At 39.2% G+C, this 20,721-nt stretch overlaps 1 protein-coding gene across 1 annotated transcript in view; it reads left to right on the top strand.

Moving 5' to 3' along the window:
• Positions 1-2,856: 2,856 nt before the first annotated feature.
• The window catches only part of LOC105023043 (urotensin-2 receptor), a 45,956-nt gene continuing 28,091 nt past the window's right edge, over positions 2,857-20,721 (top strand). The window contains exons 1-3 of the mRNA XM_010891922.3: positions 2,857-3,498; positions 11,596-12,333; positions 13,289-13,670. Of these exons, the coding sequence (XP_010890224.1) occupies positions 11,608-12,333; positions 13,289-13,669 (1,107 nt within the window). The 5' untranslated portion in view covers positions 2,857-3,498; positions 11,596-11,607 and the 3' untranslated portion in view covers position 13,670. The remainder of the gene's footprint in view (positions 3,499-11,595; positions 12,334-13,288; positions 13,671-20,721) is intronic.

Raw genomic sequence — 20,721 nt, forward strand, 5'->3', positions numbered from 1 at the left:
CGAGAGGTCTGGAGTGGGCTATTTATTCTCTCTAATCATCTCACAGTGTCCAGTGTGATTTTGGGAGTATCTCAATGTGACCTTTTATGAATTAATTAATAAGAGATCCATCTCATACGGGATCAATGGACTGATTCAAATAAAATCTTCTGAAGTAATGCGGACCTCATCAAGAATGAATTATAATGTATGTATGAGAGAGGAGACTTTAGAGCGTTATACCCTCAGGAGCTTTGTATGAGAGAGGAGACTTTAGAGCGTTATACCCTCAGGAGCTTTGTAAAAAGGTAAAAGCCCTTTTGGTGAACATCATGAAAGTTCAAATACTGAGACGCTCTCTGTTAAGAACACAAACACACATGCACTTAAAACTGCCGTGGTGATGTAATTCCACTTTCAAACTTCAAACTAAAAATAATGTAACAGGAAAGTACTCAAATCAAAGTAAAATTGTAAATGAGTAAAAGTATTTTGTTTCAATTTACTGCTAAGGTACTGCAGAAGTCAAAGTAAATAATGCATAATATTTCTCACCTTAAGCACAGGTTTTATCTTGACAATTGAGGAACTTGACAATTATGGGACGTGGAGTGGCACTACTTTTGGTCTGGATCCTCCCTAAAGAGTGAACACACTCCAGTGTCATTATCATTGCAAGGTGAATTTTTTAAGTGTTTCATTGCCATCCATAATTTTAACCCCTACTTTTTCTGAGAACACAATAACCATATAATTACAACTAATTACTGTGTTGTCTGCAAAAAAGTACCCAAGAGCATCAAACATATACCAACACTGTAAACCAAACAAACACACGCACACATATTAGGTTCCAAAGAAGCACTCATAAATCAAAGAGCTATATAAATCCATGTCCTGCATACTCCAAATAGACACCAATAAGAAAGTTAGTATATTGGCCAGAGAGGGGGTAAAGTCATGCATAGATACCTGGAACTATTGCTATTCAGATAATGAGGGCTTGACCTCTGGCATCTAATGGTAAAAGTCATACATGAATAATATCATAAAAATTCTGTCTGAATTACAGTGAAAAGGGCATGTGAATGTTTCTGACTGAAGAGAGACAGACAGACAATACGTGCATGGCAGTGATAAAGGGATATGGAGGATAATGCAGTAATTGCCACCAATGTATTTGTATTATACATGGGAAATGTGGAAATGTAAAATTAATTCATTGAAATGTGTTACATACATACATCCTTGTGCCAGATAAATAAATAAATATTATTTATGGAGATGTAAAGTCTGTGGAATTTTAATTCACTAATGTTACATTTTTTTATTGCCAAACTATGGAACACGGTTTCCTAATCATAAAGAATTTAACAAATTGGAAAAAGGTTAATTAAGTTAATAAGAAACAGTAGGCGCACCTAAGTTAATAAGAAAACCTTAATTTAAAAATGTAGGTACTTTGTGACTGGGGTCATCGTATATGTGTTCAGATGGCTCCAGCATAGGTGAGATACGACGTTGGCTTCATGTTTATTTGTGGTAAATATCAGTCCAGCTGCATTGTGACATACACACACACACAAACACACACACCTGTCACACAGAAATAGTCAGTGAAAGGTTAGAGGAAACGTACAATTCACATCGAATCAGGGTCTATATTAGACGTTTGTCCAGGCATTCCAAACCTGCAGGGGGGCAAGAGAAATTGCTATGCTAATGGATGGGGAAAGGATGGGGTTGGGGAACGGGGAACAGAGTTGACTCCAGAGGTTGTGACATCTTATCCATGGAGAGAGAATCCTTAACTTGGCATTACATGGCAACCCATGGCATGAAGCATTGCATGCTGCATCCAATTATCAGCCCCAATATGTCCTTTTCTTCACAAATGCTGCCTTCCTATTAGTATCTGAGCACATTGGAAAAAAGTTGCTGGTCAAGACACTGAGCTTGTGGACTGCGTATGAATCCTCCAAGTGTTGAGTGATTAAAAAAGTATTATTGAATTAACCATGGAGTAATTCTTTTTTTTTTTTTTTACTTAATGAAAAGCTCTGTATGTTTTGTTTCTATAAATATGTGTCTATCATGACAATCATCAATCAGAAAACGGCCTCAATTGTTGCCCCCTGCGTCCAATTATCATTTCTAATCATCTTTAAAAGGCTGCTTGGATCCTGATTGATTTTTCTGTCAAATGTTGTTGGTATAGCTGATAACAATATGTGGAATCAAACTAGTGTCATATTTATGGAAATATGTGTTACACGTGTTAATATGATTTACATTAACAGAACAAGAATTACCATTTTTATGTAACATCAATGGCCAGAATAAACTTATAGGAAACAGGAAGATTTAGAAGAGAAACTCCTAGCTAATAGAATTTAGCACTGGCCCTACCTGTTGTAGCAGGTCAAATGTACACGTTAAATACAATACGTCTGAAGATTTTAACGATTTTAAATATACAAAAAATATAATAACGTAATGTATGAATGTACATTTGTCCCCCACTGGAAACAAAAAAACATCTGGTCTCTCAATGTTAATCTGAAAGGACACCAAATCAATGCATGCATTTAGCTGTTGGAATGATTAATCATTTTTAGTTCTAGAAATACCCCACCTTAACCAGTACTAATTAATACATAACCCTAACCATCATTGCACAGTGGCCACGTTAATCGTTTCATCATTAGGAAAAAAAAGCGTTGAAGACTGACATGAGACTCTGAGATCTTGCTGAGGAGAGAGCTGGACACATTTCCTGCATACCTCCTCATAATCCATGCCCTTTCCCTTCAAATCTCTCTCAGCTTCTCTCTCTAACACATTCTCTCCATTTCTCTTTCCGTACTCTCACTCGAGCATGCCACTGTGTCCCTCTCTCCCTATCTGTCCTCTCCCTCCCAGTCCGTCTCCGTCCATCAGGGACGCTGTTGCCAGCTGTAGCTTAATGTGGTCTTAACTCCACTCTCTACAAGGAAATAATGCAATACTACAAGGAAACATAATTTATTTTTCTCCTCATTTCAACTGTTTTTATCGCTGCCTCTAAATTACATTTTGTAGCTGTCGATCAGACATGTAGAAGGTACTTTCAAGAGGCACTGAGAGTGAGAGGGAGAACGAGAGAGAGAGAAAGAGAGTGGGAGAGAGGGAGGGAGGGAAGGAGGGAGCGAGAGAAAGGAGGGTGGGAGAGATTAGGAGTTCCACTCTAGCTGGAAATGAACCATTCCTTTTTCAGACCTCCGATACGTTAAACTACGACCACAGTGCTGTTATAGCAGGGGATTTTACTCACCTAAATAGAACTTGTCATTTTTCCCTATTCAAATGAAAAGGATCACCAGAAGGATCGGTGTCGACTTCTGTGGTGTGAGACATACCTGCAGCATGTGTGAAGTCTGGGGGGCCAGTGTCAGCAAGGTGATGGGTCAACAGGGTAACGGAGCAAGAAGACACATTCTTCTGTCCAGGCTGCCAGTCTGCTTGTAGCTTACAGTAAAGGTAAGACACTTTGCTTCTGCCTTCCATGAAATGTAAATGTAGCACGCCTGATATGGGCAAGCATGCACATGCAGACAAATTCACGCACATACATGCATAGATCTACACGTGTACGTGAGTGTCAGAGCCAATAAAGAGTAGTTAATCATCAGGGCACACTGTCTAACTCACAGATTTTGGTCTGTCCTTCCATGTTACGTCTCTGCTACTGATTGATGTGGCTGGAGTTGCCTAGAAAGACTTAATTATTGATTGATGGCATGACTTTGTTTTGGTTTTGACAGATAGAGTGCGTGAGAGAGAGAGAAGGAGAGAGAGAGAGAAGGAGAGAGAGAGGAAACGAGGGGCGGGATATTGGGAAAGGGAGAGAAAGAGAAGGAGAGAGTTGAGAGTTGGAATGAGAGGGAGAGAGCTAATCACCACTGCCTGTGGGTCATTCCATGATGATTAATTCCTTGAAGCATTTCCACTGTATACAGTTCACATGAATTTCACGATGTAACCATTATTCATGTATATTTTAGCCATTTTTAAGTTTTGTTTTTCTTTTTAAACTATTTCACTTTAGTGTAGTTTGAGATGTCACAATACAAACACCATTTTTATTAATTTCATTATTTTATTTTTTACAACAGTATTCAGATTTCACTAAAATGCAATACTAGTATACTCTTTTGGCAATATCTACACATTTTATTTCATGCCAAGAAAGCAATAACATTTTGAAATAAGGGGAAATAGAGTAAGGGAGAAATCAAACAAGACAAAGCATATATTGTGGATCCTTCTATGATTGCATCCAAAGTGTGTTGTTTTTTTGATGCCCTTGCCAATTGACTTTTGATCTAGTAGCTAATCAGAAAACATTTCAGTGTGTTCTTTGGCCTCTGGATATGATGAAGATGGAGAATGTGGACAGAAATGACCGAGTCCACATAGTCAGTAGAATTGGTTTATGAAAAAATAAAAATGTTGCTGGGCAAGTCAGGAATATTCATGCTTGTCCTGAGGACTGTGACATTGGAATATTGAAGTTTGTAAACCAAGACAAATTTGTTGCTTCACCATTAGTCAACAGTCTGTTAATCATTATGCAGGCTCAAAAGAAGTTAAAAATGTCCCCCAGCATAACTAAACTTGTGGATGTATGCTAAAGGCACAGCTTTAAGTGATGTTCTGTGTTATGTGATCTCTGTATGAAGGACACTAGGTAGGAAATGTGATGCCTCATTTCTGATGGTTTCCACACATCCTGTCCATACCTCCTGATAGGAGTTTTCTATCTGACTGACATAGACTCTATGAATAGACCCATGGACCGTAGGTTGGCACATACCATTGTGAGGAAACCTGTCTTTACCTGATGATATGCATGTATTTTAGTTCTATTCTCTTGTTAGAACAATTGGTTCGTTATCTTGTGCCATATGAGGTACCGTATCACAAGCAGTTGGTATCTACTACTGAGGGACCCCACACAACCTGATAAGCTGTGGAGCCAAGAAACTTAAGAGGGGACACTATTAGGCCATGTAAGGTTAGGATAAAGAATACACGTATGTGATTGGAAGACAGCCATATATTGGAGGGGATGTGCTGGGGCATAAATACTGTGTCCACTTTGTAATCATTGGAGAGATTGAAATGAGAAATGGAAGGTCAACATCATAGACTCATGCTGAATAAAGATTGCTCTCCCCTGACTTCCGGTTGCATTTATTTTGTTCATGGATCAAACAGTATGGTGCCGTGACCCGGATAGATGGATTTACACTCTGATTGGTGAGTCAAAACACTCTAAATGAACAAGTCAGTTAAATCAGCATGAGTATCCAGATTAACACATCTGGAACAAGAAGACCTAGAAATTTTTTTAGGCAATGGAAACCTGTGGTGAAGACATGTAAGACTTACGTTGACACTGAAAGATGTGTTCTTAGTCTTAGTCCAGAGAATCCACAGAAGAAGATAAATCTTTGTTAAGTCATCTAGAAGTCCTTGCTAAATCTTCCTTGTTTTGATGGGAAGTACTTACTAGACTGAGTAGTAAGTGACATGTGTAAAGTCCTAATATAGGCCACTCTTTAGTGCAAAGCTTCGGTATTCATCTAGAAGTCCTTGTTATTTGGATAGCAGGTAGACGCGTATGTAGTAAATGCAATCTTGTACAAGTAAGGGGAAAATGAAGTCTTTAAATTAAAAACAGCGTGGTAAATACAGGGACTGCAGCCCTCCCGTTGTAATTTAGAAAATGGCGAAATCATTGGCCTATGAGATCAAAAAGAGCTAAAAATAGATGACTGTCACCAAGAGATAATTCAAAAATATGCCATTGTTCCAGGAGATTTTTGGAGTTTTTTTGATATACAGAAAATATGGGAATTCAAAAATGGAATGATAAATTCCTCAAAGATGGTCTTGAAAGACCTTTGAAGGAGAAAGAATGTGTTCTGGCGTCGGCTGAACAAATGGCTGAACTGAACAAGCTAAACAAGATGGATTCAGAGGAAGTTGTTCAGAGGAAGTTGTATTTGGACAGATGGAGAGATTGAAATGAGAAATGGAAGGTCAACATCATAGACTCATGCTGAATAAAGATGGCTCTCCCCTGACTTCCGGTTGCATTTATTTTGTTCATGGATCAAACTTGGACAGAATCTAACAGATGCAATGAATGGCATATGGAAAAACATGTAATGATTCAAGGGAAATGTACAAAGTTAACTTTATGAACATCAATGGTATTTACTCTGACAGATGGCTGAAATAATTATATGAAAGACAGGCCTCCATTCTCAGAAAGAGTGCTTTGAATGTGCCCATATGTAAATACTTGTAGGTTCCAGGTAGAACCCTTTTTAGGATACAAGCAGAACCATTTTGGATTGCATGTGTTATCATTTTGGAGATAGGCGAAGAATGAAAACATCCCTGTTTGCTTGTCACTGTCACGTCCTGGCTTTGCCCCTAGCCATCTCTGCACTGGACTGGGGTCATAGTCAGGACAGGATGGAAGGTGTGCCTCTAGCCACCTCTGTTCCTTTTGGTCTCCCCAATTAGAGGCAGGTGTAGATCGTTGCCTCCAATTGGGGACCCTATTTATGTTCTCTGTGTGGCCACATCCGGTGTGGTTCATTTTGGTTTTGTGTTTCTTCTGCATACCCTACGTCACTGGTTGTTGCTTTTGTTTTGTTTTTGTCTTTCTTTCTGATTAAACATGGATTACGTCCACTATTCAGTCTCTGCGCCTGTGTCCTATCACCACCACGACCGTGACAGTCTCCTTGTAATGATAGTGTTATGGCAATATTGTAACAGGTTATGTAACTGTTATTACATGTTATGGCATGGTTATGACAGACTATTAATCATATTAAGTGTTAGCAAGAAAGCATAGAAGAGGCTCTAGATGTCCACCTTATCACAAGAAAGGGTTTCTTTGGAGTTCTTCAGATGTCTCTGCAGGGAAACAATTCGATGGGGTTCCAGGAAGAGCACTTTTTCATAGGATAGGCAAATATGAGTTTACTAAGTGCAACTATGTGCTTACTCAGTATAAATCCAGTGGAATAAACCACTAGGGCCGCTGTTTTATACATACTGGTATCACAGAAGCCTAATGAGTATTTAATTTAATGGAAATGTTCATGTACATATTCCTAGATTTTCCATAACCAGTTTAAATCTACTTCTGTACTGAAAAGGCAATTAATTTAGATTTGTTTTCTTGATCAGTAATTGGCTTAATCCAGATAAGCATGTCAACATGTCAATAAGGCGTTGGCCTAAAACATTGAAGTCTATCTAAACTCATTACATTGCGTTTCCACTTTTCTATCATCCAGACCAGAAAAAAGCCTGCTAGATGTATTGAAAGATGATTCTTTAATCTTAAATAGTTCCATCTAGAAACACATTCACCCGTGCTACTCTATCAGTTCATTTACCTTTATGTTATTCTCTTCTCTCTGTCTTTGTCTTATCCAACCTTCTATCCAGAATTGATAATGTTGTTTATGGAGCCAGTTGTCTTAGTGGAGTGATAATTTTAAGGAGAAATTGGTAAGTCCATACCTCTAGCATCTACATGGGGGAATAGCAGAAAAAAAGTACAACTCCCAAGAGCCCTAGCAGCTACCTATATAATAACTAGCAACAACTAGTTAGCTACACTAGCCTATTCTTATAGTCTATTCTGTCTGTGGTATCACTATAATCGAGCAAAAACACATTATTTTATAATATCCTAGGCTAGTGGTGCAGGACAAACATAGCTTAGGCCTTTAGAAGCTAACAGTATAACAGCTAGGTAGCTTCCCATTCCAGCTAACAATTGTGCATTGTGTGTTTTTGGAATTCCCATTTGTATAACCTAAACAAACACTTTTCTGTGTGTGTGTGTGTGAGTGTCATAGGTTTGTGGCCCCAGACAGAGATATACACTCACCTAAAGGATTATTAGGAACACCTGTTCAATTTCTCATTAATGCAATCATCCAATCACATGGCAGTTGCTTCAATGCATTTAGGGGTGTGGTCCTGGTCAAGACAATCTCCTGAACTCCAAACTGAATGTCAGAATGGGAAAAATTTTTGATTTAAGCAATTTTGAGAGTGGCATGGTTGTTGGTGCCAGACGGGCCGGTCTGAGTATTTCACAATCTGCTCAGTTACTGGGATTTTCACACACAACCATTTCTAGGGTTTACAAAGAATGGTGTGAAAAAGGAAAAACATCCAGTATGCGGCAGTCCTGTGGGCGAAAATGCCTTGTTGATGCTAGAGGTCAGAGGAGAACGGGCTGACTGATTCAAGCTGATAGAAGAGCAACTTTGACTGAAATAACCACTCGTTACAACCGAGGTATGCAGCAAAGCATTTGTGAAGCCACAACACGCACAACCTTGAGGCGGATGGGCTACAACAGCAGAAGACTCCACCGGGTACCACTCATCTCCACTACAAATAGGAAAAAGAGCTCACCAAAATTGGACAGTTGAAGACTGGAAGAATGTTGCCTGGTCTGATGAGTCTCAAATTCTGTTGAGACATTCAGATGGTAGAGTCAGAATTTGGCGTAAACAGAATGAGAACATGGATCCATCATGCTTTGTTACCAATGTGCAGGCTGGTGGTGATGGTGTAATGGTGTGGGGGATGTTTTCTTGGCACACTTTAGGCCCCTTAGTGCCAATTGGGCATTGTTTAAATGCCATGGCCTACCTGAGCATTGTTTCTGACCATGTCCATCCCTTTATGACCACCATGTACCCATCCTCTGATGGCTACTTCCAGCAGGATAATGCACCATGTCACAAAGCTCGAATCATTTCAAATTGGTTTCTTGAACATGACAATGAGTTCACTGTACTGAAATGTCCCCCACAGTCACCAGATCTCAACCCAATAGAGCATCTTTGGGATGTGGTGGAACGGGAGCTTTGTGCCCTGGATGTGCATCCCACTAATCTCCATCAACTGCAAGATGCTATCCTATCAATATGGGCCAACATTTCTAAAGAATGCTTTCAGTACCTTGTTGAATCAATGCCACGTAGAATTAAGGCAGTTCTGAATTTGATAGAGGGTCAAACACAGTATTAGTATGGTGTTCCTAATAATCCTTTAGGTGAGTGTATGTGTTACTTACTACTTGAGAAGGCCCGTGCATATTTATTTGTTTCAGTACTGTATGAACATTTTATTTTCGAAAAAACATTCCTAGGATTAATATTATGAAAAATGTTATTGTATTGTTTAGGAACTTTGCAATTGCTGCAGTGTAAAGGTTAGCGATTAGCTAGTTCCTGTTAGCAGGCTCCAGTTAGCTGTATGCTAGCTCCAGTCAAGTGTTTGCAATTGTCTAATCCTTTTACCAGATTTTACTAGCTGAACATGAAGGTGTTTTACACATAAGTACAACATTACTGCTGTATATGAACTTTGTGAAACGTCTGATGTAAAAAGGGCTTGACAAAATTTCATTTGACTGACTGATTAATGTGACTGTTTATTTTTTTGCATAAGACTTGCCTGTTTACACTTTTACTTTACTCATCTATTCCTTCATGATGTCCATGTTTCCAGAGTGGTTGTTTTACAAATTGTCTTTATGGCATACATTTACAGTGGATATAAAAAGTTTACACACCCCTGTGAAAATGCCAGGTTTTTGTGATGTAAAATAATGAGACAACGATAAATCATGTCAGAACTTTTAATGTGAGCTATAATGTGACAAACAAAGAAACTGAAATCTTCGAGGAGGAAAAATGAAAAATAAAATCCTTAACCTGGTTCCATAAGTGTGCACACCCTCTTATAACTGGGGATGTGGGTGTGTTCAGAATTAACCAATCACATTCAAACTCATGTTATTTAGAACTCATTACACACCTGCCATCATTTAAAGTGACTCTGATTAATCACAAATAAAGTTCAGCTGTTCTAGTAGGATTTTCCTGACATTTTCTTAGTTGCATCTCAGAGCAAAACCCATGGTCTGCAGAGACCTTTCAAAGCATCAGAGGGATCTTATTGTTGAAAGATATCAGTCAGGAGAAGGGTACAAAATAATTTCCAAAGCATTAGATATACCATGGAACACAGTCATCATCAAGTGGAAAAAATATGGCAAAACAGAGACATTACCAAGAACTGGACGTTCTTCCAAAATTGATGAAAAGATGAGAAGAAAACTGGTCAGGGAGGCTTCTAAGAGGCCTACAGCAACATTAAAGGAACATGCTAATAGACTCCTATTAATCACAAATAAATGTCAGCTGTGTGCTACATGTAACAACAATCTCCCCTAATCTTCATATGAATGGGCTATGGGGTTGTGTGGCAAGACGGAAGCCTTTTCTTACAAAGAAAAACATCTAAGCCCTGCAGAAGTTTGCAAAAACAAACATGAATTCTCCCAAAAGTAATGTGGGAAAATGTGTTATGGTCTGATGAAACCAAGGTAATTCCAAAAGGTATGTTTGGCGCAAAAACACCATACCCACCGAACACCATACCCACAGTGAAGCATGGTGGTGGCAGCACCGTGCTTTGGGGCTGTTTTTCTTCAGCTAGAACCGGGGCCTTAGTCAGGGTGGAGGGAATTATGAACAGTTCCAAATACCAGGCAATTTTGGCACAACACCGTTAGAAAGCTGAAGATGAAAAGAAAGTTCAACCTTTCAGCACAACAATGACCCAAAGCACACATCCAAATCCACAAAAGCATGGTTTCACCAGAAGAAGATTAACATTTTGGAATGGCCCAGCCAGAGCCCAGATCTGAATTCAATTGAACATCTGTGGGGTGATCTGAAGAGGGCTGTGCACAGGAGATGTCCTCTTAATTTGACAGATTTGGAGCGCTTTTGCAAAGAAGATTGGGCAATTATTGCCACGTCAAGATGTGCCATGCTAATAGACTCCTACCCAAAAAGACTGAGTGCTGTAATAAAATCAAAAGGTGCTTCAACAAACTATTAGTTTAAGAGTGTGCACACTTATGTAACCAGGTTATTGTGAGTTTTTTACACTTATTCCCCCTCAAAGATTTCAGTTTGTTTTTCAATTGAATTGTTCACGTTGTAGGTCAAATTAAAGGTGGAAAATGTTCTGACATGATTTATCTTTGTCTCATTCTTTTACATCACAAGAACCTGGCATTTTAACAGGGGTGTGACTTTTTATATCCACTGTAGTTAATCCTGTCATTCTTGAAGTGAGGATTATGTGCTAACACTAGTATTCTAAAACCAAACCATTTCTCTTTTGGCCCACTGAGTAACCATTGACCCGGATTAAAGCATTTATAAAGAATACCTCACAATTAGGTCATTATTTTATTAACCTTTTCTTCATGTCTTTCTTCATCATCCCTTCATGTTAACTACTGTATTTGTTAATGGTAGTTCATGTACCCTTGTCGCAAAGTGTTACCGAAAATAAAAATGTATGTATTTCCCTTTCCTCCCAGCTCAACCATAAATCATCTGTTTTTGTTATAGAAATACTTATTTAAAGGAATTTAAAAGTTATGATCACCTTGTGCCTGATTCATATTTTTCCTTCTCCCCTATTCCCCTCTCCCTCTAGATATCCATAGCAATGACCACGGTTTCCATGGAGACCCGGCTGGTCTTCACAGAGCAGATCTCCAACTCCACCGACCCGCCGCTGGAGTCTGCTCCTTCTTCTCCCGAAGACACTGCCACTACCTTCACCATAAGCTGTATTCTTTTGCTCATGTGTCTGGTCGGCGTCTCTGGAAATATCTACACCCTTATGGTCATGTGTAACTCTATGCGTTCCGCTGCGTCCATGTATGTTTACATTATTAACCTAGCCATGGCGGATCTGCTCTATCTGTTGACCATCCCATTTGTGGTCTGCACACACTTCCTGAAAGGTTGGTATTTTGGCGATGCTGGGTGCAGGATTCTGATCAGTATGGATTTTCTGACGATGCATGCCAGCATTTTCACACTAACCATCATGAGCACGGAAAGGTACTTTGCGGTCCTGAAACCGCTGGACACAGTCAAGCGGTCCAAGAGCTACCGCAAAGCCATTGCAGTGCTTGTTTGGGTAGCTTCCCTTGTTTTGACTTTACCCATGATCCTCAACATTCAGATGATGATGGTGGGGGGAAAGGCGATGTGCCGGTCAACCCTCTCCCCGCTGTTCTATAAGGTGTACATATCCTTCCTGTTCTGCACCAGCATTGTAGCTCCTGGGATGATCATTGGCTATCTCTACATCCGTCTGGCTCGCACCTACTGGATCTCCCAGACAGAGGCTTTCAAACATACCAAGAAACTACCCAATCAGAAGGTTAGTAGTTTATCATGTGCATCATTCAGTCAGCTAAACAAAGTACAGTATATCTCTCTACCTTTGAATTATTCCATACAAAACAAATAGGGCAGAGTACTTTAGGGGAGTCTTTTTAACTTTTAAACTTGTCTGAATGACTTAGTGTCACATTTAAAAGACAATGTAATTTTGCTAAATGAATCTTTCAAACAAGATGCTGTCTTTCAAATAAAATGAACTTAGTTTCTGGGCAAAATGTATTATTAAGCCTTGGGTTTCAGGTCTTCCGTAATTGTGTATAAGTACTCACCCCCAAAGCCTGCAAGTTGAACACAATAATTTATTTAATTGGGATTGAATCTTTCAGAGTGCAAAATATTGTTTTAATTAGAAACAACTGGCAATTAATAACTTTTGTATCTCCTTCAAATTGCCTATCCCCTTAAGAGAAACATTTTTGTTCCAAGTAGAACTCCATTTGTGTGTACGTTCCTGGTTGAAGTCAGGATCTACCTAGAAATCAAAATACAGAGGTTCTAGCTGAAGTAAAAAAGTGCTCTTCCTGGAACCTCACAATATTGTTTCCCCGCAGAGACATCTGAAGAATTCTAAAGAAACCCTCTCTTGTGAAATGGTGGACATCTAGAGCCACTTCTAAGCTTTCTTGCTAACAATTTATATGATTAATAGTCTGTCATAACCAAGCCTTAACATTTAATAACTGATAACTTAACCTGTCATAACCTGTTACAATATTGCCATAACACTATCGTTACAAGGAGACAAGCAAACAAGAATGCTTTCATACACAGTTGTTTCTTTTACACAAAGGCCCGAATAAGTGTCAGGTTGTAGAGGGACTTCCTCTCTTGCGACCTCTTGACACAATGCTGTTTCCAGCTGCAAATTGAAAAAATGCTGTTGCTGTATCTTATCTACTTTTAACTCCAACTTGTCTTCATTTATCTTCTAGGTCCTCTATCTGATCCTCACCATCGTTCTTCTGTTCTGGGCCTGTTTCCTTCCATTCTGGATCTGGCAGCTCCTTGGTCATTTCCAATCCTCCATCGATCTCTCCACCAAGGCCAAGCGCAACATCAACTACCTAACCACCTGCCTCACCTACTCCAACAGCTGTATCAACCCATTCCTCTACACACTGCTAACCAAGAACTACAAGGAGTACCTGCGGAAGCGCCAGCGCACCTGTACTGCAGGCAACTACTTCAACCGGAGGAAACGTTTCCAGCGCTCGCTCCGGAGGTCGCTGTCCTCTAGCAGCCAACAGTGCACGGAGAGCTTCATGCTCACACACACGCCATCACTGCACACCACGCACAACACCAGCTCTTGAGGTAGGAAAATAGGTTTGGTTTTTTCTAGTGTGATTATCATGACATAATCTCTGTATGTCTGCCTAAAATCTGATTGGGGTGAAGGATTTTGGATGATTGTTGTTATGCATAACTGCAGTCAGGTCCATTTACCATAGAAGGTACATGAATGTTGTCTTTCTCGTCTTTGTTAAAGTAAAGGTTCTTGATTGAATTCCCTGTGCTGTAATGTTGTCATATACACTCACCTAAAGGATTATTAGGAACACCATACTAATACTGTGTTTGACCCCCTTTTGCCTTCAGAACTGCCTTAATTCTACGTGGCATTGATTCAACAAGGTGCTGAAAGCATTCTTTAGAAATGTTGGCCCATATTGATAGGATAGCATATTGCAATTGATGGAGATTTGTGGGATGCACATCCAGGGCACGAAGCTCCCGTTCCACCACATCCCAAAGATGCTCTATTGGGTTGAGATCTGGTGACTGTGGGGGCCATTTCAGTACAGTGAACTCATTGTCATGTTCAAGAAACCAATTTGAAATGATTCGAGTTTTGTGACATGGTGCATTATCCTGCTAGAAGTAGCCATCAGAGGATGGGTACATGGTGGTCATAAAGGGATGGACATGGTCAGAAACAATGCTCAGGTAGGCCGTGGCATTTAAACGATGCCCAATTGGCACTAAGGGGCCTAAAGTGTGCTAAGAAAACATCCCCCGCACCATTACACCACCACCACCAGCCTGCACAGTGGTAACAAGGCATGATGGATCCATATTCTCATTCTGTGTACTACCATCTGAATGTCTCAACAGAATTTGAGACTCATCAGACCAGGCAACATTCTTCCAGTCTTCAACTGTCCAATTTTGGTGAGCTCGTGCAAATTGTAGCCTCTTTTTCCTATTTGTAGTGGAGATGAGTGGTACCCGGTGGAGTCTTCTGCTGTTGTAGCCCATCCGCCTCAAGGTTGTGCGTGTTGTGGCTTCACAAATGCTTTGCTGCATACCTCAGTTGTAACGAGTGGTAATTTCAGTCAAAGTTGCTCTTCTATCAGCTTGAATCAGTCGGCCCATTCTCCTCTGACCTCTAGCATCAACAAAGCACTTTCGCCCACAGGACTGCCGCATACTGGATGTTTTTCCCTTCTCACACCATTCTTTGTAAACCCTAGAAATGGTTGTGCGTGAAAATCCCAGTAACTGAGCAGATTGTGAAATACTCAGACCGGCCCGTCTGGCACCAACAACCATGCCACGCTCAAAATTGCTTAAATTACCTTTCTTTCCCATTCTGACATTGTTTGGAGTTCTGGAGATTGTCTTGACCAGGACCACACCCCTAAATGCATTGAAGCAACTGCCATGTGATTGGTTGATTAGATAATTGCATTAATGAGAAATTGAACAGGTGTTCCTAATAATCCTTTAGGTGAGTGTAGTACATAAGCTAGGGGATGATGAATGTTTTGGTTGTGAATTAAGGCTGTAACAATAATGAGCTCTGTAATGAATGTCCCCTCAAAGGACTATAAATGTTATTCATTAATTATTGTAACCATAAAAGGTTGCTGCTACCTCAGTGCTATATCTCTGTCCCTACTCACTGTTCCTACATTAACCATCTGCACCTCTACTTATACAGCTCTTCTTCAACTGTCCTATAAACCATCCTGATTGCATATTCTCAATTTAGGATATGGTTTATTAACAATTCAATTAATTGGATATCCTCAGACATGATTCAAATCCAAACTACACCACTTAGCAAGCCCAAATAATGTAACTTGAAGGCTTTATGTGGCCTGTGAAGGACTTATATGGTCAGCAGTCTCTTAACAGCACTGTCTTAGGTACAGCACTCTGTACAAGGGCTTCCATTAGGAAAGCTACAGAGGCTTCTATCTGGGTAGAGTGTAGGTAGACAAGGATATCAGAGATCTAAGAAGATAAAGGTTTGGAAAACAGTAAAGATTATTGCGTTTTCAGCAATAATTACAAACTATATAACACTGTTGTAAACTTCCTGACTAGTTATACCAAATAAATAATTATTGTCCAAAATAAATACAATAAAAATGAAACCCTAGAGAAACAAATGAATTACAATAGGATATTTCAATAAAAAAAATATCAAAAGAAATGTTTGTGTGGGAATGAGTGTGAAATTATGCATTAGAAAAAGAAAACAAAGGGAAAAAAGAGGTGGTGCAGAAATGATCCTACAAAATTAAGGTACACTGCACCTTTTTGTTTCCTTTCCAAAAAAGGTGAAAAGGGACGTTTTGAGTGAGGAACAGAAGCGTTCAATTTGCAGTGGTTTCAAAATGTTAACCCTTCTGTTCCTCACTCAAAACCTTCCTTTTTGACTTTTATGGAAAAGAAAGAAAAAGGTGCAGTGGTCTAATTTGTATAATGACAGTATTCACCATTGACTTGGTTCACATTAATGACTGATCTGCACTGAAAAATGCATTTTGGGATATGACTGGGTATAAATTGTGAGAGTTGCTGTAAGACATCAATTAATGTATCTTCTCTACCCTCACATTGAAAGCAGTCATAAATATATCTCTGAAGTAATTAGGCATCTTAATTTTTGCAACACCACTGGGAGACCTTGCTATACTGAAAAAAGTGTTAAAATTCTCAGGCATGTCAACATCTTTACAAAATCAAATCGTGAATATGACATTTGGAAAATAATCTGCATGCATGTTGTTTGACATTTTACAACCTTTGGGAAAATCAATAATGTAATCAATAGGATGGTTGTGAAAAGAAAGTTATAGCCACCCCTAGTGTTTCCATTTTCATCATTTACACTGGAAGACTGTATGGTTTAAACAGTGGTATAAGTAGCGAATGGTAAAGTGAATGGTATCGTAAGATGCACAGTACATTGTCTGAATGTAATTTATTTGGACACTTATTGATTGATTGGTTGGTTAGCTGATTGATATGGTGTTGTTAAGTCCCATCAGTACTGTGGATGAAGTAAATACAAAAACACTGGGTAAGTTATTGTTCCAACCTATTTCCTCATGTGGCCTGGTGGATTATGTTTGATGGGTTTGATATGTTTGATGGGTTAAGTAAATAACAAAGGGTCAATGGTGTGTCACAATATAATTGTTTGCTCATATTTACCTATGGTGCCATTAATTCTGGAAAGCACTGTAAATTGCTGCCATATTGCCACAGATGTGAGCGTAGTAAGATTTGTGTGTAACATTGTGCTTTCACCAACTGCTAGTAGAGGGACCGGAATATAGCCCCTGAATTCACTGACATTTTCTACTGCCTCATAGTGACACCAGCAAGAAACATATATAATACATACAGAAAACAGGCACCTGAGCAGGAAATACAAGTGCCTTTTTTTAGCTACTCTATACACTGCACTAAAATAGAGTTTGGAAACTTATAATGAATTCAATCCACTATAATATCATTGTAAAACTACCATATTTTGGGATCCACACCATCAACCTCCCTCCCAAACTTAAAACCTAAAATATTCTGTAGTTTGTAAATCACACCTTTTAAATATTATTTTCATTTATTTGCAATGAAAAAAGTTTTAAAGCACATTATTTATTCTAGTAAAGGAAATAAAACTTGCACAAACAACACAAAATAAACTAGCAACAAACAACAAAATAAGCATTGTCACACAGAAAAACACATAAGATTTCATAGACCAACTTCACCCTGTTTTTATTATCTGGTTTCAATTATATGTAACCATTCGGTGCACTGGCCCACTAACATGAAAGCACCAAACCGGGCAGCATAGTCCATGGCCTAATTCTCATAGTGGTACACCTGACTTTTGATTATGCGATAGTAATGAAAACCAGCTGAAATGGAAGAGTTTCCATACTGAGAGTGTCAATTTGGAAAGCTACTCTTCTTGGAATATGATGAGAGGAAAGTGGAGAGGCAAAGGTCAAAAACAAGATCTTAAGGTTTAATCATAATAATAAAAAGAACATTTGGGAATTCACGCTATATCACAGTCTTGTTTTTCTCCAAATATTCTAGACCATCAATAAGAAAACAGTTAAGTGGCATTTCTCTGGAGAAGATGGGGACCTCAACATTTTGGTTGTCGCCTGGTTTAAACCTTTTTTGAAATACAAATTAGAACTTTGAAATAACCGGTGAAAGTGCCTTACAGCTTTGTAAGATTGATTCATGTTCTCCGACAGGTTGCCCAATAGCCTGAAACCATTCTGTGCAGCTCAACCCAAGCATATTGGGCATATGGATATGATGATTTGATTAATAGATTTTGCACTTTGAAAATCTGGGTTTTAAAAACTCAAAAGTATAATCCCGAATATTTCGACATGCAGTATATCTTCTGAAAACCGACAAGCGCAATTTAATTTGAAATGACATATAATGCAGCGTTTTCATCGACACGTCAACATTGTAAAGTACACACGACATTGAATCTATGAGTTGCTCCATTACAGTGTACTATTCTGTTTCCACAGGAGTAGGATAATCAGGGCATCATATTCAATATCAAATCATAGTGCTGCATTCCTTCCTAATATGTGTCTGGAGGGAAAATGTCATCCATGTCTGAGAATGGAGCCAGGTAAAGAGAGGTGATTGACCTACCTAATTAGCATTTTGAATGCATGGCACTGTTTTCGTCAGATACAATCACTCCTAGATGAAAGTGTCAGAGTCATGCATACACTATAGAAGTCAATCAAGGACACACATGCAGGTATGCATGCACAAGCACACAAAACCACGTGTAGGCCAAAAACTAATTGCTGCTGTATGGGTGAAAAAGGTGTAAAACGGGCTTTTGACAATTTATGTATTGCTAAGCTCATTACATTTTGCAGTGGCTGATTTGAACCTCATATCAATGACAGAGCCTGTTTCTTTTCTACAAACAGCTCCGGAAAAAATTAAGAGACCACTGCACTTTTTTCTTTCCTTTACAAAAAAAGTTGAAAAGGAAAGTTTTGAGTGAGGAACAGAAGTGTTCAATTTGGTAGTGGTCTAAAAATTTTAACCCTTTTCTTCCTCACTCAAAATACTTTTTTGGAAAGGAAAGAAAAAGGTGCAGTGGCCTCAGAATTTTTTCCGGAGCTGTACAGTATACAACCATTCACTGTATTTTTTTAAATGTCTGTTACAACCTTGATTAAAAATAACAACCAGGACAATTCCTTGCCATTATGTGAGGGGAAAGGCCTCCGGAGGACTCTCCGACTCAGGGGAATCCGGCCTGATTGGTGAGCAGGGCAGAGAGCAATTGAATTCACGTGTTGTCAATTAACTGCTGTCTTGTCTCTGCCCTATTCAAGCACCCGCATGCCAGTAATCTGACAGCTTTGTTCTCCACTTTTTGGAGCAATTACGAGGGAGTGCAAACGCAATTTATGAGGAAGTACATCAGCCGTTAATTCTCCTGACTTCTTTGAGTAGCGTAAATCATTTTACTAAAGCTAGCTCAGGCTGCCTTATCGGCCCCATTCTGTGACAGGAATAGTCAGAGCACTATTAGTTTGATTGTCTAGTTCGGATTTCCTTTGTTATATTTTACATGGTCCAGGACCAAATTGTTCTCATTTTGTATCTCCTGTTTGGTTTTTGATGGAATACTGTTTGGTTTAAGAAACAAAAAGATTCATTTTAAAATTCACCACTTTAAGAAACAGTATTTACAGTACACCTTATTATTTTTACTGGAATTGCTTTATTTATTGTTTGTCAGTTTCCAATGCGTCACAATTGACGGAGGATGCGAGTATGGTAAGATGCTTTACAACGACTGATAAGCACCCCGGACAAGTGTCCTAGGGTTCCGGAATGTTAAATTCCTAGGCAATAAATAAGTGTTATATCAGCGGCAAGATGTTTGTGGTTTAACAAATGGGGTGCCAGGGTGCCAGATGGTTGCTGTGGTCTGTGTATTTTATTAACTTACCTACACATTAAAAAAACATGGTGGTTTGTGCAGCGATCAGCGTTTTGGCTGAAACACCATGGAAAGCAAACAGCTTAACTGCAGCTCAGCAAATGGACAGCAAAGAAGCAATCAACATGCCAGCCCCGAAGAAACCGATGCAGAGTTTACCCCGAATCCATCAACTACACCAGGATATGTTGGCACAGGAATGGAACTTGCGACTACGGACTGTTCGACTGAACCTGAAGCCCAGCCTTAAGCTAAAACAGTCCTCAACACAGCATAAAAGCTTGATTCCACAGGCATAAACAACAAGAAGCTACAATTGGCTTGACCGGCTTGGTGATCAGCTAGGACCTTTTAATCTGTCATACCTTTCAAATGCTGACAAGAGTTATCACAAAATGGACAAATGTCTTGCACCACAAGTTTTAAATGTCATCAAAGCAAATTTGAGTATGATTCTGGAAAAAGTGGTTGCGGCTATTCTCCACAAAGCAAGCATCGGATGTGAAGTGGACCTCCTGAGCCAGAGAAGACATTCTTGTCTCGATCCGCCTGATTATTTTTTGAGACCCATTATGATGACATTGTGGCGACAGTTTTAAAACCGCAACTTAAACATGTGTTGGTCAAGGCTTTGAACGCATCAGGGTTTCATGCACCGATGATTGCTGTTCACATGGCCGGTGAGAACTTTCTGCATGAGCGCAAGTTGGAGCATAAAGTATTTTGTCTAAGGAAGGGTAACTTCAGAATAAACAAATCCTATGTGGGTTTAGCGATTAAACAGTTGATGCACAAAGCTATCAAGAGCAGTATTGATGGTTGTCAACCTTTTATTAACCGAGACTATGTCAGTATAAAGCGTTTTAATAATCTGAACAAGCATATGGAAACGGTCAGGAACACACCTGATGATTGGCAGAAATTATTGTCAAGCAGTGTTGAATCAACTGCTTTTAATAACTTCATGTATAAACTTCTAACATTTTCAAATGTTGACAACAAAGACTTTAAAATTGGGCAGCTGTTATGTTTTTTACGTTTGTAACAGATGTTTGTGTGATATAATTGTTGAGTAATGATGCTGTGAATGTAGATTGTATTTCTAAATTGTTT

The sequence above is a fragment of the Esox lucius genome, chromosome 5 (assembly GCF_011004845.1).
Source record: "Esox lucius isolate fEsoLuc1 chromosome 5, fEsoLuc1.pri, whole genome shotgun sequence".
Taxonomy (NCBI): Eukaryota; Metazoa; Chordata; class Actinopteri; order Esociformes; family Esocidae; genus Esox; species Esox lucius.